The sequence below is a fragment of the Bombus huntii genome, chromosome 1 (assembly GCF_024542735.1).
Source record: "Bombus huntii isolate Logan2020A chromosome 1, iyBomHunt1.1, whole genome shotgun sequence".
Classification (NCBI taxonomy): domain Eukaryota; kingdom Metazoa; phylum Arthropoda; class Insecta; order Hymenoptera; family Apidae; genus Bombus; species Bombus huntii.
The window spans coordinates 2612326-2637880 of NC_066238.1; the positions used below are offsets into that span (position 1 = coordinate 2612326).

At 34.8% G+C, this 25555-nt stretch overlaps 1 protein-coding gene across 9 annotated transcripts in view; it reads right to left on the reverse strand.

Annotated features, from left to right (window-relative positions):
• The window catches only part of LOC126871420 (titin), an 81542-nt gene that overhangs the window by 15676 nt on the left and 40311 nt on the right, over positions 1 to 25555 (reverse strand). For all 9 annotated transcript variants that reach the window (XR_007691650.1, XR_007691651.1, XM_050630255.1 and 6 more), the window contains 16 exons: positions 24101 to 24709; positions 22194 to 22370; positions 21928 to 22111; positions 21703 to 21830; positions 20887 to 21336; positions 20104 to 20470; positions 19218 to 19663; positions 18192 to 18582; positions 17488 to 17790; positions 17234 to 17400; positions 16103 to 16387; positions 15049 to 15229; positions 14374 to 14588; positions 13733 to 14017; positions 11121 to 11295; positions 596 to 951 (listed from right to left, as the gene is read on the reverse strand). Coding sequence is in view for 7 of the 9 variants with exons in the window: in XM_050630255.1 (XP_050486212.1) it covers positions 596 to 951; positions 11121 to 11295; positions 13733 to 14017; positions 14374 to 14588; positions 15049 to 15229; positions 16103 to 16387; positions 17234 to 17400; positions 17488 to 17790; positions 18192 to 18582; positions 19218 to 19663; positions 20104 to 20470; positions 20887 to 21336; positions 21703 to 21830; positions 21928 to 22111; positions 22194 to 22370; positions 24101 to 24709 (4719 nt within the window). In the remaining 2 variants the exon portion in view is untranslated. The remainder of the gene's footprint in view (positions 1 to 595; positions 952 to 11120; positions 11296 to 13732; positions 14018 to 14373; positions 14589 to 15048; positions 15230 to 16102; positions 16388 to 17233; positions 17401 to 17487; positions 17791 to 18191; positions 18583 to 19217; positions 19664 to 20103; positions 20471 to 20886; positions 21337 to 21702; positions 21831 to 21927; positions 22112 to 22193; positions 22371 to 24100; positions 24710 to 25555) is intronic.

A 25555-nucleotide genomic window follows, 5' to 3' on the forward strand; every position in this document is an offset into this window, starting at 1 on the left:
AAAAAGATCCAATACGATTAATTCCTTTTGTCAAAAAGATTCACGCCTTTGCATTACTATTTTTATTTTATCGTATCCCAAATTCTGTCTTTTACACGCACATAGTCGAATAATATCCACATACAGAAATTAATAATGAGAAGAATAGGGCTATTTCTTCATTTCTCTTTATTTTTACCGTCGTCTATCTTTCATTTCTAAATTTTATATAAAGAAAATTCCATTAATCTACGTTAACTAAGAAAAATTAATTAATTCGTCGTTCCACTTGTCTTAATATTTTCCATTTCACATATCCAAGAATTCCCTGCTTTTAAAACAATGACAGATTATGATTATTTATATTATACACATACGTTTATCGTATCATTTTGATTTCGTATTGAGTTTGAATTTGCTTTGCCCTCGTGTGAACTAGAAATTTCATTTTCAATTAGGAAATCTTCTGACTGATTAAAAAAAAATCTACCAACATGTTGAGTCTGTTCGTACTTCTCTCACTATCACATCCACGTAATCTCGAAATCATTCACGAGCTTCGGTTTACATTCTTCAACTAGTCTAAAGTATCGATTAAACCGTAGAATTAACAAACCTGCACAACAGGAGGTGCCCCATTCTCCGAGGACGACTGTTCCGTACTATGAATGGTAGTCTTCACGCTAACGCTGCTGGGTTCCTGTCCAGATTTTGTCAAGGTCGAGGACGTCGTCGATGAGATATACTCTTTCTTCGTGGTCGTGTGTGTGGTGGAAGATTCCGTGATCGTCTGTGACATCTTGGTCAATACTTGACTCTCGTTTCCACCCTCGGTCTTCTCCGAAGAGAAGTGTTTGTCGCTGCTGCTTGCTGCATGCATTTCGTCGGCGGGCAATCTTTCGACTAATTCGAGTACTCTTTTCTCTGCAACCGCCCCCTCAGTCTTCTTCGCCTCCTCCCCTATCCAGCCACCTAATGAGGATGATTAATTTAGATATCAATAGATCGTCGTGTGCTTCTTTTTCTTTTTTTGGCACTCGGTTAAGACTTGCACGGTACGTCAGGTCTTTGTAATCCGGAAAAGGAAACCGGGGGCTGGTGAATGAGGATGGAATTTTGTAGTAAGTTCGTTATATCGCTCGCATTACGACGAGATACGTACGACGAGAAAAATAGAATATACGTCATACTTTGTCATACGATTAATTCGTGGCAAATTGATATTGAATGGCTTAGAATTTTTATAAAATTAATAAATGAATTATTGACTTTTCTAGCAGGTTTTCTTTTCTACTGGATCAACGTATGAAACGCTTGTAATGATGTAAACATATGAAGAAATCTCTTCTCCTTTATATTTTTGTATTTACTGTTGTATTCTTCCATGATTAAGCACTATAATACTAAACTGTTTTTGTAAAAGCTAGATCAAGGCACGAAATACTTGTAATGATGTAAAAATATGAAGAAATCTCTTCTTTTTTTGTATTTACTGTTGTATTCTTCCATGATTAAGCAGTATAATAAGAAACTGTTTTTGTAACAGCTAGATCAAGACATGAAATACTTGTAATGATGTAAACACATGAAGAAATCTCTTCTCGTTTATATCTTTGTATTTACTGTTGTGTTCTTCCATGATTAAGCAGTGTAATAATAAACTATTTCTGTAAAAGCTAGATCAAGGCACGAAATACTTGTAATTATGTGAAAATATGAAGAAATCTCTTCTCTTTTTTGTATTTACTGTTGTATTCTTCCATGATTAAGCAGTGTAATAATAAACTATTTCTGTAAAAGCTAGATCAAGGCACGAAATACTTGTAATGATGTAAACATATGAAGAAATCTCTTCTCGTTTATATCTTTGTATTTACTGTTGTATTCTTCCATGATTAAGCAGTGTAATAATAAACTGTTTCTGTAAAAGCTAGATCAAGGCACGAAATACTTGTAATTATGTAAAAATATGAAGAAATCTCTTCTTTTTTTTGTATTTACTGTTGTATTCGTCCATGATTAAACACTATAATAATAAACTGTTTCTGTAAAAACTAGATCAAGACATGAAATACTTGTAATGATGTAGAAATATGAAGAAATCTCTTCTTTTTTTTGTATTTACTGTTGTATTCTTCCATGATTAAGTGGTATAATAATAAACTGTTTCTGTAAAAGCTGTTGAATTTCAGGCCCATTGTATATAGTAACACTGATATTATTCAGCAAGGAGAAGTTGCATCACGTGTTACAAAATCACGCAATTCGTGGCAGAAATATTTAAGGTGACAAAGCTTAAGCTTATTGCAACTTTGTTTGCTAAGTTGACTTGGAAAGTGATATTATTATCCGTGATATACAACAATTGTCAAACAACTATTATACGTACATTATTTTATATTGATATTATAATTATCATTATGATATAACTGTAAATACGAGCAAATGTAAATGTGTTTGTAAAAAAGTAACGCATAATATATTTGTAAATGAGTCTATTACCATTGGCAATTTTAATTTCGATTGAACAAGGAAAAATACCTTCTGTTCTTAAAAGAAATATGACTTTGAACTCCTACATTGTCGTTGTACAGGAAATCAGGTGAAAATAATTTAGGCGCAAAGTGAACACAAAGCATGAAGAAGTTTGAGATATAAGGCAAGTGTCACTGAAAGATGCCCCGAATTTCATTCACATTCTCTCATCACACTAAACTCCGGATAACGTGGCATCGAAGGAAGGCACGCATACCAAATATAATTTCACTCGACAAAATGGAGCACACCTTTAATAAAAATAAATCGTACGCAAAATACTTGTAGTAGGTAAACAAACACAAAATTCGCGACAAATAGTCTATTCTACTAAATCCTCCGAATTTTATAGCGAAAAGGAATAATCTAAACTACGAAATAATAATTTTATATAATTCAAAAAAAATCTACCATTTTTCTAAACCGTTCAATCTCGTTGTCTTATCGAACTATTATACTTTGACGATCGACTCGCATCGATCTATCCTTCGCGAACTCTTCGAACTCTTCAACAGTCAAAAATATGATATTAATTTGTGAAATATTAATTAGCTTCTATAATAAATAAATAAATAAATACCGAACAAACATTGAATTTCTATAGACTTTGCAACGTTGTTTCCTCCTGCTAGAGCATCGCCAGACGGTACACATTCTCGGAAATTCGTATTTTTATAAATATAATTTACAAAATAGCACTTAGGCAGAAAAATGCTTTATCTGTAAAACATTACAAAGGATAAGTGTTTCGTATGTTTCTTCGTATTACGCGTATACTGTGCATTTTTGTATCTTGAAATTTCTCGTAAGTGCATGAGATTCCGCAGACTATTGGTCAGAAATCAAGAGTTTGATCGTCGATCAACATCGATCTGTTCCCTTGAATCACGAATGTATTAATAGCTGGCCAGTTAAATCGATGCCACGCTAGAATCGGATCATCGTATCCGCAATTGGAATCCGCGGGAATGGCGTAACCGTTTTGCAGGAATTCCGCGTTTGCTCGACTCTCGAAAACAACCGGAAACGAAACTCGAGGACCACCGATGTCGTTAAACAATGAAAAAGGGAATTAATCTTGCCGAACTAAACCGTATTCTACGTTATTTTAGAAATTTCGCACCTTTCTTTGTTTCGAACGACAGAACAGAGGTTTAACTGCTAAATAAACAGGAGGAGCTTCAAGGAATTTTAAACGAATTGTACGTTCCACGAGAGTCACGAAAAATAATAGAACGAAAACTCTTCTTCTCTAACAATTTCTATTAAAAGACGACTGCTTTCGAAACGAATGATTTTTTGGTGATTAATTCTTTGGCTCTGTAACATCGAACTATATTTGTCGTATGGATTATGATTCAAATTTTGGAGAAGCATTAGGTTGTCCGGAAAGTTCCTTTCGTTTCATAAGGTGATAATAGACGAACAACAATTTCTGTTTTATATTATTTTATTGAATTAGGTATGATCCATTTCGTGCATAATACAATAAAATAATATAAAACAAAAAAAATGAATAAACATTTCGGACAACCTAATAGATTGAATTTTATAACAGAGTTTAATATAAACTTCAACTCTAATTTAAATCTTAACATTCTGGTCTATCAAACTGGGAATTTTACTCGTTGCAAATTGTAAAATTTATCGATATTTGGCATTGTACGCAGTTACACGTTGTAACAGAGAATATTTAGCACTGATTTAAGTAGTTTACTAAAAAAATTCTAGTTGTTATACTCAATCGATGGAAGTTTCGTATTAATTATAAACTTCTATGCGTGGTTCAAAATACATGCGATCTTCTGATAAACATTACGTATACGTACACCCATGGTTAAGTGCGTGTAAATTTCATTAATATGTGACTCATATTCTTAAGTTATTTATTAGTTATATGGTCTCCATTTTGAGATCGTAAAAAGAAATTTAGATAAACTTCACAAACATAGATCATCATAAACAAATATACGATATTTTGAAAATATATTTTGATGAAACATATGATTAATTAATACAGATTAAATCGATCGAAAGTCGATAAAAATTCGTTAATTGGTTGAACAGACTCAGTGACGAAACTACAACTACCAAAGGATTCCATTTCATTGTTTCCAATATAACTCGCTCCTCACCTGAAGATCTCATAAACTTCAGGTTTCAAGCTAATCAAAAGAAGTTTGTAGGTTGGCGAGAAACCAAGATACGATACGCTCGAACCGAAAATTCATCCCGACCGACATATCTGGATCGCGAGAATTCGGCCCGAGTCGTCCTGAATTCACTCGCAAATCACGAAACATCCGTTCGGATGTTGGCTCCAGTAAAACCTCACCGCGGCTGTTATTTACAGAGAATCAAGCTCCTCTTTCCTTTCTTTTTCTTTTTTTCTCTCTTCATGGGAAGTTGATTACACGATCTCCGAATTTTATGGTTTGCTGAAAGGCCGTAAAAGTTAACTTTGGACGTTGTATCTTGCTTTCGATGAATTGGAAAGCCCTTCGAACGACTAAGAAAACAGTATGCCCACGATCAACGACGAAAATAGTAACGTTCACCTAGCACCGGGTAAATCGATCATTGGCACGGGATTTATTAAGTCGAGCGTGAGATTTGAAATGATATCGGGAATTACAGTGATCCCTTTTAAAATAGATACAACGGCGAGAAACTGTGTCGTAGCGAATTTCATTTGGAAATTGTTCTCGGGCTTGCAAATAATTCAGCATGATGGGAACGAATAGAAAAATTTAATGGAGTTTTGGAGATCTATAACGTACTTCTCGTAGGAATTATTTCACGAAGATGGAATTTTACGAAAAAGAAGAAATTGCACGAGATATTGAAAATACGTTGTAAGATATCTTTAGAAGGTAAATTATTGCTTTAACCCTTTGCATTGGGAATTTTATTTCAATTTCGTTAGCAGCAGCTACCAACGCTTTTAAGTGTTTTATTTGAAATTTACTTTAACTAAAAAATAAGACGATTTAAATACATAAAGGAGGAAAGAAATTCGCTTAAATAGCAGTTTTATTCGTACTATTGTTGTATTTTGTAATTTCTAAGTGTATGATATTTCTTGAAACAATTTCCAGGATGCAATCCTGCTTTTCTTTCGCACGTTTCATAAAAGAAAGATGGATATGAAAAAATGTCGAGTGGGAGTGGGAGCTCCTGAGATAAAAACTGACGTCGAGTCACACTCGACATACAAGTGCAAATGGTTAATGTAATAAAAAATATTTACGAATACGTGGGCTGGTCTCGTATAATACGAGTTTGAAAAATAACAATATCTGTACAACGTGATCTATCGAAATTTCATTCGAAGGTACGATTTACTATCAGAAATTTTGATTATGAGCACATAAATTCAGCCATCGTTTCATCATACTGCCATCTGAAGGAAATTTATTTTTATCAAACATCTGTCTCTTGTGTCACGTTATCCGTAGATACTCGAATCATCTAGCACGAAATACGTTAACAACGTGTCAAAACAATGTTCTGCAACCTCTTCTAATCAGGATCAGGATATTTCAATATCTCGCCAACTATAATTTAATTTACAATTTGCTACTATGACATAAAATGAATGTGCCAGATCGTGATGTATGGAATGTCTAATTTTATCAATTTTCTAATCTACTCCTTTTTCATCAAATATTTTTATTCTGACAGATAATGTTGTATGAAATATAATTTATATTAAAACTTCCTCTCTTTTAGACGACTAATATTTTAACTTCTGCTCCTATGAACACGTCTTTCTTAGAATTCAATGAATTTCGTTCAATTCGATAAAAATTAAAAACTCAAACACGCGTGTCTATACACAAGACAACGATCGAACTGTCGCTTCGCACGTAACAATCCTCGAATAATTTATATCAATTAAATTATATTACTAAAATCTTATTAGAAGACTGCGGAATTTTATGCCTTTGTGATAGGTTCGAGGACGAAAAAATTGACAAAACGATTCGTAAAATACACGTAAATATGAAAATACACGTAATAGGCCAGAGTATGCAACGGTAGATACGTAAAAATATGTAAAATATCGAGAATGGATTAACGATTATAATATTTAGCAAGTGAAACAAGCATCTGATCATGCTTCGTGCTTTAGTTACGCTCTCAAAAATACGAATTTGCATAAATATCTACAGTCTACTTATCACTGGTGTTACCTGCGATATAGGTTTCAGAGCGTCGATCGATTTCGTGTCGATTTATGGGTCAGTCGATGGTGTTTCGTGGTCGAATCGAAGAGAGCGACACTAGGTAGGAGCGAGGCTCCCCGAAGAAGACGCGCTCGAATTCCCTGGGTTAGCGACTCTGGACTAGGCTACGTGCCGGGTATTCGTGCCGACAAAAATAACGTGCTTTCTGCGTGTGTGCACCGGCCGAAAGAGAGAAGGAGCGAGGGAGAGCATCTCCTCTGGCCATCGCGACACACGGAACAAGATTGCGAGAATACGGAAATCGCGGAACTGACCTGTCCTCGGGGATGGACCAACTCGTCCAATTAATAATAGTAAGTTAGTGTCGTTAGTTATCGAACGTTCGAAGGTAAATTGAAATGATCGATGAGTTTTAAGGGGAGATTTAATTTATCGTAGTTGGAATCTTAGAAATGAAACGAAATTTTTGTTATTAGGAATATTTTTCTCCTTATCTTTCTGTTTTTTATTTTTTTATTTGTTAATGGAATAGTGGATTTAAGTCTACCGTAATTTTGTATCATTCTATTTGTTTCAGTCCATGATTTTTATTCAGTTTGCAATTTTTATTTCATTTGGTGTCCGATTTTTAGGGAAACGAATTGTCTTCGAATGGTGAAGAGTGAAAAGTGAAATGTTTGATGAATCGATTTTCTGGAGGATATAGTATCGACAGGATCATGAAAAGTGAAAAGCGAGATGTTCTTTTATAATTAGACTTCTTCACTCGTTCTATTGTTTTTTGTTATAAAGTATTGGAAAAAGAATGTTGCTTGCCAATGAGTGTGATAGTTTCCCTATTGTATTTACATTGTTGAAATAGCGTTGAATTTATGATTATGGTTTCTTTATAACCCTGAATCATACTGAATCATAATGATTTATTTTGGAACTTCGATACGTTACGCGTATAATATTAGTAGTTTGCTGGTTACGTTGTTACTAATTCTGTAACGTCGACTGTTTAGATTTCACGTATGTGATCTTAATCTGTAAGTACAGCTTTCTCAATGTTAAGGGTACAATTTCACCTACCGTTTCTCTTAAATGATCAATAAAAAGAAGAAACAAAAATATACGTAGTTGCATGAAACCAACAAAGATCATAACAATCAATTGACATACCAACCACAGCACTAGAAAAGCAACGCACGTATATAGAAGTCTTATTTAACATGTATTACATCACTAATCTGCATACATACAACCAATTTACTATATTTACAGTTGTGTGCAAAAGTTTTCTACCAGACAGATCTTTCACTTTACGCTCTTGTAAAAAATATCTAAACGAATTTGAATTAACACTGGACATGAGAATATGACAAGAGAAAGAAAAATAATTCTAAATAAATACATACTTTTTTTAACATTACTCAGAAAAATTCATACAATATAACAAACTTGAGGCGCTTGTAGAAAATATCTAAACGAATTTGTACTAACACTGGGCGTAAGGATATGACAAGAGAAAGAAAAATAATTCTAAATAAATACATACTTTTTTAACATTACTTAGAAAAATTCATACAATATAACAAACTTGAGGCGCTTGTGAAAAATATCTAAACGAATTTGAACTAACACTGGGCGTAAGGATATGACAAGAGAAAGAAAAATAATTCTAAATAAATACATACCTTTTTAACATTACTCAGAAAAATTCATACAATATAACAAACTTGAGGCTCTTGTAAAAAATATCTAAACGAATTTGAACTAACAGTGGACATAAGAATATTACAAGAGAAAGGAAAATAATTCTAAATAAATGCATACTTTCTTAACATTACTTAGAAAAATTCATACAATATAACAAACTTGAGGCGCTTGTGAAAAATATCTAAACGAATTTGAACTAACAGTGGACATAAGAATATGACAAGAGAAAGAAAAATAATTCTAAATAAATACATACCTTTTTAACATTACTCAGAAAAATTCATACAATATAATAAATATTTTTCATATATTTTCTATGTAATAGCATTTAATCTTGCAATTTTATTTAATATTAGTTAGAGTATTGCGTTTGAAATATAAAGTGAAAGATCTATCTGACCGGAAACCATTGCTTACCGCTGTGAAACAAACACTTCTAGAGATCACGTCCACTCTATTATTGACAGTATCACCATAAAACTACTCGTTGAAACTGTTATTCTTCTTTACGTTCGATGATTCACGATTCAAAGAAATTTATCGTTCAATCAAAATTAATAAATACCTGATGTTTTACGGATATTTTCTATAAAATGCGAAACATACGTTAGAAAATGAGTATTGAAGCGAACGATCGACTAGACGAATGTTTCTACGTGGATCGTAATACAGTGTACAGGTGGGCGTAGAAACGTCAGATTTAATTGCGCGGCATGTGCACCGACCTAATATTAGTCGTGACTCAAAGTGACTTTTCGTCGGTGAAAGAAGAGAAAAGAGTTTGTTTAGTCGCCCTGGTTAAAAATAAGACCCCTCCCTTCTATATTACAGCCGAGTTCGGGGTAATGGATCATGGGATATCGCCTGTTCACGAATATCCCCGTCAAAAAGAGTTTACTCGACGCCAAAACGGAAAGCGATATTTATCGTCGGGATGAATGTTGATAAAAGATTCAAATTACGACCAGCTACTATCATTTTTAATAAAAATAGCTGATTTCATCGTGTTTATGGGAAAATATAGGGCAGATTTTAAGGGGGGGGGGGAAGAGAGCGGTAGAAAATAAGTGAAAATTCAGGAGAAGACAGTATAGAAATTTATAAATAAACAAACTTCATTGTAAAGGCGACAAAAATGTAGAATTTTCAAAAAATGTCAAAAATCCATGGAAACCACGAATATCGTTATGAAAATTGCTAAAATGAAAGTAAAATAAGTTGGAACAAAAACAGGAAAATTCAAAAGGACACACAAATAGGAAATTCAATAGAAGCCGATGAAAAAGCAAGCAACCCTTTCCCAGTACAAAATTACAATTACGACGAAAGTAAAACGTACCAGGGGGAGGGTAAACAAATACGAAAATTGAATAAAAAGGAGAAGAAGAAATTAAAAATTCAGTAAAATCAACGAAATTGGATAGAAAAAGATAAACAACCCTCTCTTTGTCTATATAAAAAGCACAATTGTAACAGGACCAAAAATAGAAAAATAGAAAATTAGAACAATAGTAAACTTTAGAAATACGCAAATAAGAAATTTATGTAAAAACGATACAAGAGATACAATTTGATAGAAATAACAACACGTCAATAGAAAAATCAAAGATATTCGACCATGATATTTAAACAAATATCTCATAGCGAAGGTCACTGAAAATTGCGCGGGCTCAGCGTTGCAACGAAACAACCAAAACTTCGAGACGCTGGCAAACGGGTGGTCGCGTGATTTTTCTCGCGGAAACCAACGAGAACGAACGGTGTCGAATTTCAGAGAGACCCGTTGCTGTCGCAACATCCCGCTGCTACGTATCATAATCTTTTATCCATTCGTATCGTTCGTTCGTTGCGACATCTCGCTTTTCCGGTGATACTGTTCTTCTATGTGGAAGCTGTGTGTCGGCTACCTGGTGAATGAAGCTGCCATTCGGTTTGCATAGACGCGTATTAATAACTCGTGACACCGTTGTCGGTTTCGACGATATTTTGGCTACGCGCGAACTAATTTACTGTAACGTGGTTGGCAATAAAAATCGCTTCGTTTCCGAGAGATCGACATCGCCTAGAATTAACCGCGAATATTCCACGCTGTTCGACGTTGCGGAATTTCTGTTCGTTTAAAATCGAGCCGCGACGAAAACATACGAGAGACGAATATTTTTATTTTCCAAGACTAAATACGTTAAGAGCAACGATGTAGTAGTTTGTATCCAATGATGAACGAGTTCATTGATGTTCACGCGTAAGAAAGTCATAAACGGTAAGACAAATACGAGTATTTGTCTGGTTGTTACTGTAACGAGTACAGGAAATTATGTGATAAAAGTTTAAGGGAAGGTGCAAGATTATAATTTAGGAAGATAGCGTAGAAAATATTTAGCGCAAATGTGAAATGGTTAAAGATTGTAAAATATAGCAGGTTGCCAAGATTGATAATAATTTGATGGATAAAAAATGAAAAATTATATTCCATTAAAAATTTACTACGTTATGCTGGAAAACATTATGTCGATTTAAAAAATGAAGAAATTAAGCGAGGAATAAAGCGTGCAAGTTATAGATGCGTTCAGCAAACGTTGTGTTATAATATTATAGGTACCAGTAGTATGATATAATAGTAGTTGCGGATAATAAAATGATACACATTCTTTTCTTTTGTTCCTGACAAGGGATACGTTTGCTTAAGAATTGTCAAGGTCAGATTTAATTGCTTACCAATATCTAGACGAGCACTGCAAATCGCCTTGCCAGCAGCGTTCTCCGCCACGCAGGAAATCGTACCAACATGCGTGCTTCCGGTCTCTGGAATCGTTAACACCTGTCGATCACCGCTGACCGACACCAAGAAGTCCTTGCCATGAACAGGACGATCGTTAAATAGCCATTGAATCTGAAAGTCACCATATCAACTCACTTAATTACATTTTATTTCTCGAGATCTATCGATTTGTTGCTTAAAAGTCTCATCCCTTAGAGAAGTTGGATTTATATAATTAAAAGAATAATTGTATATTCGTAACCATAACACGTCTGATGTAGGAAAAATATCGATCTAATTGTATCGATCACAATAAAACCAGCGACTCCATGCAAAAGATTAACGTAAATAAAAGTCCCAACCTTGAGCCAAGTTTAAAAAGCTCGTAGAAGAAAAAGAACTTTCTCATCGTCCGACGGTAAACGAAGCATCGTTGCAAAGCTACAAACGAGACCGCGTACTCGAGATCGATTGCATCACAAAATTCCGAAATATAAACTACTTTTGCTTGTGGATGTTCAATCCACGAACGACACAGAAAATTCCACGAAATGTTCGGCGTATTCGAACGAACGAACCAGTTTCTACAGTTCCGAGTGCCGATTACGTACAATATCTGATGGATCGTACCAGGAAATTCTATTAATTATACAATCTGTAAGTACACGCGTATAAAATCAATACTAAAATGCTATTTATTACTAGCACGCAAAATTCTTTCGATCATTCTGCATACTGAAATAAAGGCAGCTGCGTAATTCGTATTCTCGTCGATTATACATAGAGCGTTGATCGTAAATCAATAGTTTCACAATATTCAAATCGGAAATAATCCGATGGAAAGTTCACGAACGAAACGATATCGATACCTGATCCGCGAGTGTCACTAAAAATTTCGCGGAGAACCTCGCGGCGCGGCTGCACCCGCGAATTTCCACATCAGGTACATTGTTCCCGTTTAAATATAACCCGGAGGCACGAAATTACTCTTGGTCGGCCACCTCCTGACAGGCTGGCCAACTCTGCGCCCCATCTTTTACGCGTCCCTCGACACCTTCGACAAACGGATCCAAGATGCGGCGCCGCGATTCGACACTCGTCTATTCGCCTGGTCTCCTCCCATCGAACAGTAGTCGTGAACATTTCGTAACATTTAGCGCGTTGATGCGAGTTCCACGTGGTTCGAAGGTTGTGACACATTTTTCTTTGTTGATATAGTAGTTGGGTGTCTGAGGCTAAGAGCTACGCTTTAGCTACGTTTAAACAGTAGATTTTTATGTATTTTATGTATTTGCATAAAATTTAAAGCTGCAAAATATGAAACAGTATGGGGGTTGCTTATTTTCTAACGAAACGATTCTTCATCAGGTTCTATATTTCATCTTTGTACTACCAAATTTTTGTAGTCGTAAAGGATATTGTTTAATGATATGATATTTGATATAGTTGGACCTATTTAAGCGATGTGCAGTTGCTATAATAAATACAATGGTGGGAATACGTTTTGTAGCCACTGTATAAAATATGTAAAATATTAACAGTAACAGTAGATTTTTTGTATTTTATGTATTTGCAGAAAATTTAAAGCTGCAAAATATGAAACAGTATGGGGGCTACTTATTTTCTAACGAAACGATTCTTCATCAGGTTCTATATTTCATCTTTATACTATCAAATATTTGTAGTCGTAAAGGATATTGTTTAATGATATGATATTTGATATAGTTGGACCTATTTAAGCGATGTACAGTTGCTATAATAAATACAATGGTGGGAATACGTTTTGTAGTACTACTGTATAAAATATGTAAAATATTGTTGTCATTATAATATTTGATGGGTGGAAGAAATTTCTGTCTAGATCCTAGTATTCTAATTGTGTTCGTAGAAATATGAATTTGCATAGAAATTACGATTATTATGATTTTATTCAGACTATGAGAGTCCGATATTTATTTAACGATATTCAAAATTGTTTTGTGATTTTCTTGTGACAGATGGCTTTTTCTACGGTTGGAAGTTAGCGACGGTAATCGTATATTTGCAAATTATGGTCAAGTGGGCCTTCGATGATACTGAAAGCGATATTATAGTAACGATATACATACAATGATACTAATAGCGAACTGTTTCACCTAACACAGGATCTAGTTTTTAAATATCAGTGTATCTTCTATTTCGCTGTTATATTCCTCAGGGTTTTGTAGTTGAAAAAGTCTACAATTTTGGTAAGAAGTATTTGAATTGAATGTACGAAACATAGTGGAATTCAAAAATGGATAATAACTTTTATAATACTTTGTAACAATTGAGAAAGTGGTTCGATCATAAATCCTTCAGTTCTGCGTTATAAGATACGAAGAATTGACAATTATTATTAGATTGAAATTGGAATTATTAATCCAAATACGATATACATAAATAATCGTTAATTATTTGAAGATTGTATAATAAGGCAAATAATATTCTTTTTCCAAACGATCAAGAATTATTCACGTATATATCGTACTCGACCTAATAATTATAATTTGCATATCTCAAAATTCAAAACAAAAGGTATATAACTTACTTTCGGAGCTGGTTTCCCAACTACAATACACTCGAATTTCGTAGAAACGCCCTCTGACACTCTTCTGTCTTCAAACTTTTCCTTAAACGTAGGAGCGATCAATTTCTCTTCCATTTGCACGAATTCTTCCTTTCTCCTAAAGTCACCCAACGATCTCACGACCAAACGTGCGAAAGCTTTCGCCTCTCCGTGCGCGTTAAACGCTTTGACCACGTAATTCCCTTTATCCTCGGGGATCGTCGAAGAAATCTTCAGAATACTCGTTCCATCTTGCCTCCGCTGGATCTGAATCATCAAAACACAGTAGGATATAAAGTTGGGGATTATTTAAATATTTTGTACAGGCAGCAGTAGTTAATTTAACATGGAAGGGCAAACATTAGCGAGAAATACGAGGAAGAAAAATAAATTTGACAGTAGAAAATAACGTTCTTCAAAGAACACGATCATCGAGCCTTTTTTTAAATTTTGATTATTTGTATTCGCGTATCGCGTACATTACGTGACATTGCGTTTAGCAAATAACTTTTTAAAAATAATTTATCTTTCGAAAGCTGCTCGTCTGATTGTTCTTGGTTCTGAAGCAACCACGTGCGTGTTTCTTCGATATCTCATTGAATTTTATTTTAGCAAACACTCACCAGGATACGTTCGTTCTCGGTGATCTCGCCACTGTCAGAGAACCATCTGAGTTCTGGTTTCGGTTCTCCAACTACCGCACACTCAAAAGTGGCGGTCTCGCCTTCCGCCACCAGAGAATCTGTCGGAAGTTTCACGAATTTTGGAGGTGAACCCGCGACCAATGTTTCTTCCACTTCTGTCCGTGTCTTGTCCAATTTTTTCGAAACGGTCACCGCTGCATGAAAGATATTTGTTATTTTACACGTTGATTATTGTTATTATGATTTGTTATTTTACACGTTAGCAAAGAGAACGCGTGATTTACAAAAGCTGGAGATTATTTCGGTGATTAAGTTTCTCATTTACCCAAGGATTACGTAATCTATAAATGAAATTTGAATTTTGTTTAAGAAGACACGGAATTAATTAAAACATCTATAAATAAGCATCTTTGAATGCTTCTTTGAAAATGATCAAATTCTAATTATGGCACAGCTGTTGTAAATACAATCAATGAGCATAAAAAGTTTAGATTCTATAACAAGGTAGACAAAGAGTTACAATAAAAAATCTACTACAAAAATTTACAGGAAATTTCTTGGCGTTAAAAATAATAGCAAAAGACGTGGATTATTAAAATATAAAAATTACGAATTTCATGGTATGTAAGTATTCGATAAAACGTTTCTACGTACGTGTCACTGTTAATGTGCACTGACTAGACGCTTCACCGCCAGAATTAATGGCGACTACTTTGTACACACCGGCGTCATCCAAAAAAGCTTCGTGAATGACCAAGGAACATTTGTCACCCTGGAACAACAGCTGGAAATCGGCTGACTCCTTTACAGGTTGATCATCGTGATACCAAATCACCTGTGCCAACAAATTTACAGATTTTCTGTTATAAAAGAAGTTACAGAATTAAATGTCGAAGCTTAGCTAAAATATTCGACTGTATTCGTTTCATCCATCGAGCATAAGATAGCTCTACTATCGTTTATTCTGACTTTCACAAAACTTTTTCTTTTATAATTACACGCCACATACTTTTGAATTATTTTTTAATTAAAAACAGAAGTCTGCCTGCCTTGAAAGAATTAATCGTTAAGAAAAACTTTTCGAGCCAGCCATTATGAATTCACTCAAATAACAAATAATAAAAATTCATAGAAAGAAACGGTCCATATAGTATTTAAAAATATATGCTACTTCTAATCTGTTAATTGGGTCTCCTCTCAAGTGAAAATTTTTATCCTCTTAAAGCTAAAAGTTAACAAAACCGACAAATGTAAATATAATACTTTTAATATACATTAGAAAAAAATAAAAATGGAACGACATGTAAAAAATGAGTTCCTAAATAATGTAATTATTATGTCTAAGAAAATCTTCTCTGTTTAATTTATAAATCTTCCAAACGATCTGATCTACGATTTCTTCTCAATTTCGTAGAGAGAATACCATGGACTGCCATAGTTGTGATTCTTCGGCCTTCGATCGAATTATTACGTCGCATCTTGTTCCGAATATTCCCGTTCGCTTGTTTTTCACGTCTGCCCGGAACGAAACTCAACGTACTAATAATACAATTTGCAAGCCGAAGAATCGCGAATATCGTTACATCATCGCGAAAGTTTCAAATCAGAAACAACTTGGAATATGCCAATTATCGAGACTACCCTAAATCAACATCGACAAAACTCGGGCTACCTCTCGAGTATTTCTCTGATCTCACAAAACACTCACTTCCGGTTCAGGTTGGCCAACGATCACGCAGTCCAGTCGAACAGACAAACCCTCCTGAACCTTCAGATCCTTCAATGGCATCTGAATCTTGGGGACCACGGGCTCCATGTCGCTGCAAGCGAAGTCAGAATCGCTGGTTTCGTGAGGAAGTCGTCCTTTCACCGAAACGTTGCAAGACACCGTGGCCTCACCGGCGTTGTTCTTAGCGACGACCGTGTAACATCCGGCATCCTTTGCAAACGCCTCCGAGATGATCAGGCTGGTTCGCCCGGCGTCCGTTTGTATCTGAAACGGCGAATCCCGACACCCTGAGCATTCAATTTCAATTCTTCGTTTTCACCGGCCGCTACATTGCTTTATTTCGAATTCGGCGCGTGCACATGCGGCTAAAAATATCGCGACACGGTCGCCTCGCCTCGAATGGGAGACCGTGGAAGAGAGAGAAGACGAGGAAACAATGTTTTGCTTAAAAATTATGTTGTTGCATCCAATAGCATTGCGTTGCTTCTTATGGGAAAGCCCATCGTATTTCGATACGTTTAATTTTGGTAGGTTCGGATGAGTGAAAATTAATTGTACTTTCGATGGAACAACTATAGAGAAAGATACATTGCTTGGTTGCATTTCCATTTGTGTCTTAATTATTCTGCTAATTTTCTTGTTAATTCGTAATTGATGTTATAGAATCGAATGGTAGGTAATTGTTTTTATTTCACAGAAGATGTCTTACGTTTTACAAACAATTGTCTTTAAAAGGAAGAGAAAGAAACATAATTCTAATTTCTTAGAAACAATTATTTGCCTCAATGGTGTAAAGTATTCCAAACTTTTGAACAGCAATGTACATTACAAACGTAGAAGGAAAGCCTTTAGCTATATATATACAATTTTATGCTACTTTTGAAAAACGTGTCTTATCAAAAACTTGTTAAAAGTCGTTTTGGTGCCTTTTGGATTGTTTGGAAACTTGAATTTTTTCGATAAAAAGATTATATATCCTGTACGATATTTTATTTTCTAGCTTTTCATATCCGTTTTCAACTTTCTTCTTGTATATATTTACTGTGTTTAGAATAATTTTCACGTTAAGTATAAAACATCAGCCCCTTTTAAATAAACATAAAAATTTACCTTTAAGTTCATGGTTTCTTCCACCGGTCTTCCATCGTGGTACCAAGTCAAAGTAGGCGTTGGATTTCCTTTTGCTTCGCATTCGAGCTTCACCCTTTGACCTGCTCTTCCCATGGCATTCGATAACGGAGCAACAAAATATGGTTTTTCCGACGTAAATTCCACAGCTAAAAATGCACGATGCATAAAATCAATCTTTCGATTGGAACTACATATTTCTTGTTGACAAATTAAGAAATTATTAAGTTTCTTACGTTGTATATCGAGAAAAGCGGAAGTGGAGGCTTGACCCAGTCGATTGGCGGCTTTGCAAGTATAAGTAGCCTTATCTTCTAAGAAGACTTCTTCGAATTTTAAAACAGCCTCACCGTTATTATAAGTGATGATGTAATCGGGAGAATTATCGATGTTCACGTCGTTCTTGAACCATTGTACAGTTGGCAGAGGATTACCTTCGACGATGCACTCCATCCGATGAGAAGATCCTTCCACCGCCATCGATGCCACTAATTCTTTCACGAAAACCGGTGGACTCGGTTGTTCTTCCGGTGCTGTTTCTAAAAATTCAACGTTATAATCATATTCGTAAAAGCTTTACTAAATTCCCATATCGTAAGATATTCAATTAGCCAATCGTATAAAATATTAAAGTCTAGAAATTAAAAGATGAACTATATTAAAATTAAATTAACCCCTTGAAGGTTCATGAGCAAATTTTCAATTCTATTTCTATATCTTTGTAATTGATAAATAATAACGTTAATATTATAGCAAGGGGGATTTTAATTGGAATTAAATTAAATTTCGAATATTACTATAAATAAGTAATTTACAATATTATATATTCGGAAATTGTTACATAAATATTAGAAATAATAATAGTCCAATTATTCGCTTTTCTCTCCTTTCCCATATTTATCAACTTATTAAAATTCTTTTAAATATATTACAAAATTACCTTTAACAGTCAACGTGGCAGACGTTTCCGCTGACCCGGAGATATTAAAAGCTCTGCAAGTGTATTTTGCAGAATCTTCGGCGAAAGTTTCTTCGATCGTCAAAGTACAAATGCCTTGAACATACGTTGTCAGATAATCAGGGTTATTCAAAATCGAGATTCCATCCTTGTACCAAACCACTTCCGGCGTTGGTTGACCAACGAGGTTGCACTGGAAAGTGAATTTTTCTCCTTCTTGTACAGTGGCATCGTGTAGGGGAACGGTAAATTCTGGAGCCAATGGAGGAACGTTCTCTTTTAGCAGTCTTTCTACTGATTTCTCGCGTATTTCTTCGGTGACGATGTTCTTCTGTGGACTTGGTTCGCGTTGAGACGTTTTCTCAATTTCCGTCTAAAATTAAAAAAGAAAACAGCATATACGTATATGTATACGATACATATATAAAGTGTCAAAAGTATGAGTGACAATTATATTGAAAGAATGAATATAATATATATATGATAACTTTTTAAATTAATTATATATAAATATATTTCATACCAAGTTGTTATCTTTTAATATTCAGATTTCTATCAGATATTATAATCGATTTTAATATAAAATATTCAATTGTAAACGTGCTTCTTTAATATTTCAAAAGATGTTTCATACATATTCCTTACATTGTTCTAGTTTTATTATAATTAAATAATTATAATAGAACTAAAAAAATATTTTTAGTAATTCACATGGAATAACATCAGCAAGAATAGAAAATAAAAATGCTCTTAGCTCATTGTTATCGTAGTTATTTCATCTTCAACCGAAATGGAAACGCGATTCATCTGTATTACGTGACTCATGCATCTTGTATATCACGTAACAAATCGAGAATGCATCCTATTTTCCTTCTAGTTTTCTTAGAAAAACATTCACTTACGCGTTTTAAAGGTCGTATCGATAATTAAAATTATACCATTAGCGAACAGAAAAAAAGAAAGATGCAAAATACAGAAAAAGACGTAGAACGAGAATATATGTTATACCTTTTGCAAAATATGTATTTCTTTAGTGATAGTTGCGGAAGTGACCATTTCTTTGACGAAACTTTTGTCCGTGCTGTCGATCTTCTCGGTTTGCGCTGACACCGAAAACGACGGTGGAGCAGAAACTTTTTCAAACGTCTTTTCCTCTTTCAGTTTCTTTGCTTCTATCGTTGCTTTCTCCAATGTCTCGGCTGCTAATTTTTCCGCGATTCTCCTCGCGTTCTCCGCTTCTTCTCTGGCTGCTTCTGCGGCAGCCATTTCCTCTTTCGCGGCCTGTAACCTTCTGTCTGCTTCCTGCTTCTCGATCCTTAATTTCTCCTGCAGATCTTCCGCGTTTTTCAAATTTTGAGCCAACGTTCGGAATTCGGACGAGACGACGGCGAAGGAGTCTAACATTTGGCGATTTTCCACGATCACTTCGTTGAATTGTGGTAATCTGTCTGTACCTACATAACAGCACAAAGGATAGCAATTTTACTATTTTGGTATAACGCTACATAAACGAAATAAAACATTGAAACGAAAAGAAACTTTGTCCCATTATGTAATATATCGTCTGAGATTTAAACACATACGAATTTCAAAATCGTGTCAGAATTATTTGCAATGACAAAATATTTTATATAGATCCATATAAATTTCTATTTTACTACGTCTGTTTGGTGATAGTTACGTGCATTTAGCTATTTATATTTTCCATTAAATATTTTGTATTTTATATAGAAATTAAAAAAAAACTTTCGAAGAACTCGCTTTTGTATATTGAACACAGTTTTTCTTACAAATAATTCCTATTTAATAATTTGTGTTATTTATCGTTTATATGCATTCAAATACGTATCTTAAATTCTATACATTACATTTCCAATTTACTTTGTTCGCTTACCAAATACGATTGTCGATAGTTCCTTCAGCTTTTCGATTCTCCTTTCTTGAACTTCTTCGCCTGGCTTCAAGTAACGATCTATTTCTTGAAGCAAATCCATGGCGTCTTTCGGAGTCTTCACCGCGGTTGCTTTCCTCGCTATCACGACCAACAATTTGCTACCTTCTCTATTCCATTCTTTGGCTTCCTCCAAGAGCGTGAAATACTCTATGCTCAAATTCATTCGCTTCTTTGTTTCTTCGATTTTCCTCTTCAAGTTTCTCCACCTCTCACGCAAGAAAGAAATATCGTTGACGATTTGAGGCGTTAAAATATTAATCGATTCTTCGGTCGTCTTCACGAACGTCTCGATTCTTTCTTCCAAAATCTACGAACCAGAAACACGATACACCATTTCAGCATTTTAACAACGAGAGAAATATATTTAAAACGCGAGTAATTTCTCCCAAACTATTGTTTCTGTCTTTTTAAATTTCTCAATGTTACTTTTAAATATTATTTTTCTTTGAAAAATTTCCTGTTATTTATAGTAATTCCAGTTTATAACAAGTACCATATTATTTACCATACTCTATTTATCGTAAGATTTTCTAGATCAATGTTAAACAATATTCTGAATTATTGTTTACTTACATAAATATTTCCTATGTCAAGCATTCGATAAAATTTGTAACGCTGTTAGTTTTTATTTTAATAGGTTGAATCGTGAAATAAAATTATAAATTTATTATAATTAACAATATAAAGTATATTTTTTATCGTGTAAAAATTTCTTGTTCTTACCGTGACTGTCTTTTCGAATTGTACGAACGAGGTAGCAGTAGCTTTAGCTGTCTGAAGGTTCTCACCAATCTTCGCGTCAACCTTCTTCAAATGTTCATTCAAATCCTGTAATTCTGTCTCAATCCTCTCCAAATCCTCGGAAAAAGTACACGTTCGTCGATATTCTTCGATCTTAGTAATCGTCTGAGACCAAAACAGTTCAAGGTTTGTCGACAACGAATCTATAGCACGCTTCAATTTCTCAATGTCCTGAACACCAGCCTCGGGCGGTTCCTGTTGCTTGATCCTAGCGATTACGTCTTGAGCCTTCGATCTAATCTGATTTTGTCTGTCAGAAATTGTCCATTTCATCGCGTCGAGCTCGTTGAACAGTGTTTCCACTTCGGACAATTTTTTCAAGGACGCTATACGTTGTGCATGAGCCCTTAACTGTTCGATCTTATGCTCAACCTTGAACAGGATTAGAAAATTAATCGTGAAATTAAAATTTCGAGAAGAACACCGGATATATGCAAGTCGAGCCACGTAATTCCGCGGCCTTCTACAGAATAACAATTAACTGTTCGTTATTTTGCTTTTTTATCAAGATAGGATGCCATTTTGAGTTTTGAAAATGTAACGTACAATGCTTGTTATATTTATGTTAAACTACTATATTTTATATTGTGATAGAGCTATATTTAAATATTCGACGGAATGTTGACTTTTGCGTAAAATATTGGGTTGGCAACTAAGTGATTGCGGATTTTGTCAATACAACTTAATGACAAAATCCGCAATCACTTAGTTGCCAAGCTAATATTATTGATATTTTACCTCTTCGATATTCTGGAAGATGGAAATCAATGACTCCAGAAGAGTTTCGTAATCTCTGGCAGTCGCATGAAGATTCTCGTGCATCTGACGAAGTCTCTTCAGGATCTCGTCGTCGATCTCTACTTCGCCTGATTCACAATATTTATTACATATTTATCTTTCACTGTCTTCGAAATTATTATTTTTCTATATATCTTAGAAAAGTGGTTATTAGTTTAAAATTACCTTTCTGAGCTAGAGTATCGATTCCATTGATTCTAGAATCCAATTCGTTGACAGCTTTATTCAACTCGGGAAGAATACGATGTTTGGATCCGTTTAAGTCTTGAAGAATGCTTGCTGTTTTAGGGGATTGAGACGTTATCACTGGATATAATTGTTCGCTGAATTTGGAAACCCATTCCATCGTCTACAAGTATAAACATAGTAGAAATATAGAAATTTCGTATCGTGATAAAAGAAATATCTGAATGGGATGGTCAGCTACTTACTCTCGTGCTCTCTTCGATTCTTCGTTGATGCTCGATTCGCTTCTTCCTCAAAATCTCGATCGTCGTCCTCCATTTCTCCCACGATTCTGTTATAGTCAACTGTCTGTTAGCAAACCTCTCTAAGAGGGTCTGCACGCATATGCAGGCTCTCGGTACATCTAGATAAGGATCATCGATCTGGAAGATACATATTGCTTTTTACTAATGTTACAAAAAAAAAAAAAGAATATTTGAAGTGCATAAAATTGTATCTACTCAGTCATTCGATGTTAGTATTCGATAGAGAACTACCGGTAGGGGCCTTTCTTTTGGAATTTTTGGGAAGACCCCCAATACTTTAGTCTAGCCTTTTATTATAGCTGTACTTGAATAATAAAACTTAGAAGTGGTTGTTTATGATTTAATTCGATTATGTGTGCCGGAGATTTATGACAGTAGGCTTGGGCTCGAAGTGACACAACTGGTCGCTAAACGTAGCCACGTTTTTATCTAGTACTTGCTTCGGCAGTACATATACTAAAATTGGAACGATACCATATAACCAAAATGGAGACAATGCAAGCTAAAATTCTTCGAACAATAGTAAACGCCCCATGGTACGTTAGAAACGAGGACATTCGGAAAGACCTGGGAATACCCAACGGTCAAGCAGAAGATTAGCAGATGTGCAAGAAGGTACACAGAAAGAATAGCAACGCACCCGAACCGGCTGGCAGCGGAAACGATCAACACGTCAAGCATAGAAAGAAGACTAAAAAGGAAACACCCAACAGATCTCACAAAGGATATAACCTAACAAACACAAAGATGGTATCCCGCTGGGGGTAGCCACCCACGTGATAATCAGACAGCCAAAAAATTCTACCAAATGTCCAAATCGGACAAATTGTGAATGTAAACAACTAAATAAAAAAAAAAAACGTTTTTACTTAACAGATGTATGGAATAGTTGTATAGCTCCCCCTAAAAATATATTTGACCCGAGGGGTACAGACAGGTACAGAGTAGAGTATATAAGTGCAATTCCACTTGAACCGAGAGAGTCAGTTGAGTTCTACTTGTACTGTGGACAAGTAAGTTGAGTTACACTTGAATTGTGGACCATTAAGTTCAGTTCGACTTAGACTTTGGAAGAAAACGCATTTGCTATCCCGTTGACCGTGGATTCGTTATTAAACCTAAGATCATTGTCATTAGCATCTCGAACGCTAAGATCCCTGATTGATGCACCTTGGTATGTAACCAATGAAACAATACACCGCGACCTCAAGATACTCACAGTCAAAGAAGAAATAGCAAAATATAGCGACAGATATAGCAAAAGAGTCAACAAACACCGAAACCCCCTAATCACTGGACTACTTGATACGACGGGCCAGATTCGCAGGCTGAAGAGGCACTACCCGCTAGACCTAAACGCTAGATTCAATTAGTTATCTAAATTAAGTAATATTTACTTATTTATAATACTTACTTATAAACTATACTTATCTATAATAAGTATTAACTTATTATAAATAATCAGCCATGTCACTGCGCCACGCCAGAAATATTATTGAAAATTCTCAACGCGAGAATTGATCGTAATTTTAATAAATAAATTAAAAAAATATATAAAAAAAAAATTAGCATCTCGAGTATCTAATCGCCACTAATCATATTTGTACCAGTAAATATCATCCATATTGTATAACAACAATGTTATATGAATCTAATCTAATGCTAAAAGAAAAATTCGCTTCTATCCATATACCTTGCAAAAAGTCGTTCAAGTCTCTAAAAGTACACGGTTCTAAGTTCGTAAAATTTTAATGAGAAGTCACGAATTCACCATTTTGATTACTCTCGTAATTCTATTAAATATTAACAACCTATATAAATTCGATAATAGGAAATTAATGTCACACCTTGATAGCAGCGTCCAGAAACGCTTTGCCAGTGTTAGTCAGGTTGACGTAAAGCGGCTGAAGATCTTTCCAACGTCTTCCAAGCTGTTCGATCTTCCTCTCGTCCAAAACATCCGTTTGTCTCTTCAATTCGCTTTCGATCGACTCAATTTCCCTCGTTAGTTCCTCAACTGCCATATGAAATTGCAAATAAAGCGATCCCAGATCGATTCTACTCGCTACCAGCTCTTTCGTCTTTGACCAGGAATTTCTTAACTCCTCCACTTTCGACTGTAGTTCTAATTTCTGCGTTTCTTCCAATCGTTCTCGAATTGGTAAAATTTCGAACTCTAAATGCTCCACTTCGTCGGTCCTTCGTTCGAGATCGTTCAACAGCTGACGATGCAGCCGACAGAAATCCTCCGCCATTGGCACGTCGCTGCCCATGTCTTGGTGACCCTGGAGAAACGCTTCGGGTATGCTCATTAACCACTTTCTTAGCTCGTCGTGCTTGTCTAAGAACGTATTTATGATCCTCGATATCTCGAGGTTCTCCTTCTCGTGAGCTGTGCACCGTTCCATCAAACGGATCTTCCGATTTTCCAGTTCCTCCACCACTCGTTTCACACCCTGAAGGATTAGAAAAGAAGCTTGAAACTTGACTAATTAACAGGCCATGTATTAGGTTGTTCGATAAGTATCTTTCTTACACAAACGTGTTTTTTTTACAACAGTGCACCTTCATACAAACGTGAAACCAAGTCTGTGAAATGTCGCAGCGTTTATTTCAACAGAGTAAAATGGTACGTAATTCGACGAAATAATATAAAACAAAAAAGTTGTGCGTTTATTTTCTGAAAAAACGAAAGAAACTTTTCGGACAACCTAATAATTGTCTCGATATTACATTGAAATTAAAGTAAAACTGAAATTTATGTCGATCTATTAATATTATTTTCGTGGCAGAGTTACAAAATGTATAGGCGTTGAATGGAGTTTCACTCCCTGAGAAATTGAAACTCTGTAATTGGAAGAATATGTAATTATTTCGTTATTGGATTTAAATTTAGGTAAAATTGAAATTTAATTTCTCGGAAACTGGAAGCACTTTTGTTAATATCTTTTCGATTTCATAGTTGGAATAGGAGAAACTGCTCTCGAAGTTTCACTTCCCGAGGAAATCCGCTAATCGGAGAAACGCGTAATAATTTCGATATTATTTAAATGAAAGTAAAACTTCAAGTTGACTGTTCTCGAAAATTATATATATTTCTAGTATATTTATGGCCACGAAACAGAAGATACTCTTAGTATCTCGCTCCTTAATCTACTGAAACTTAGTAATTAGGAAAATATGTAGCAATTTCAAAGGTATCTAAATTAAAGCAAAATTAAAATTTATATTCTCGACAATTATAATTACTTTTATATTAACATACTTTTATTTCAAATTCGCGGAAGATTTTAAATAAAACT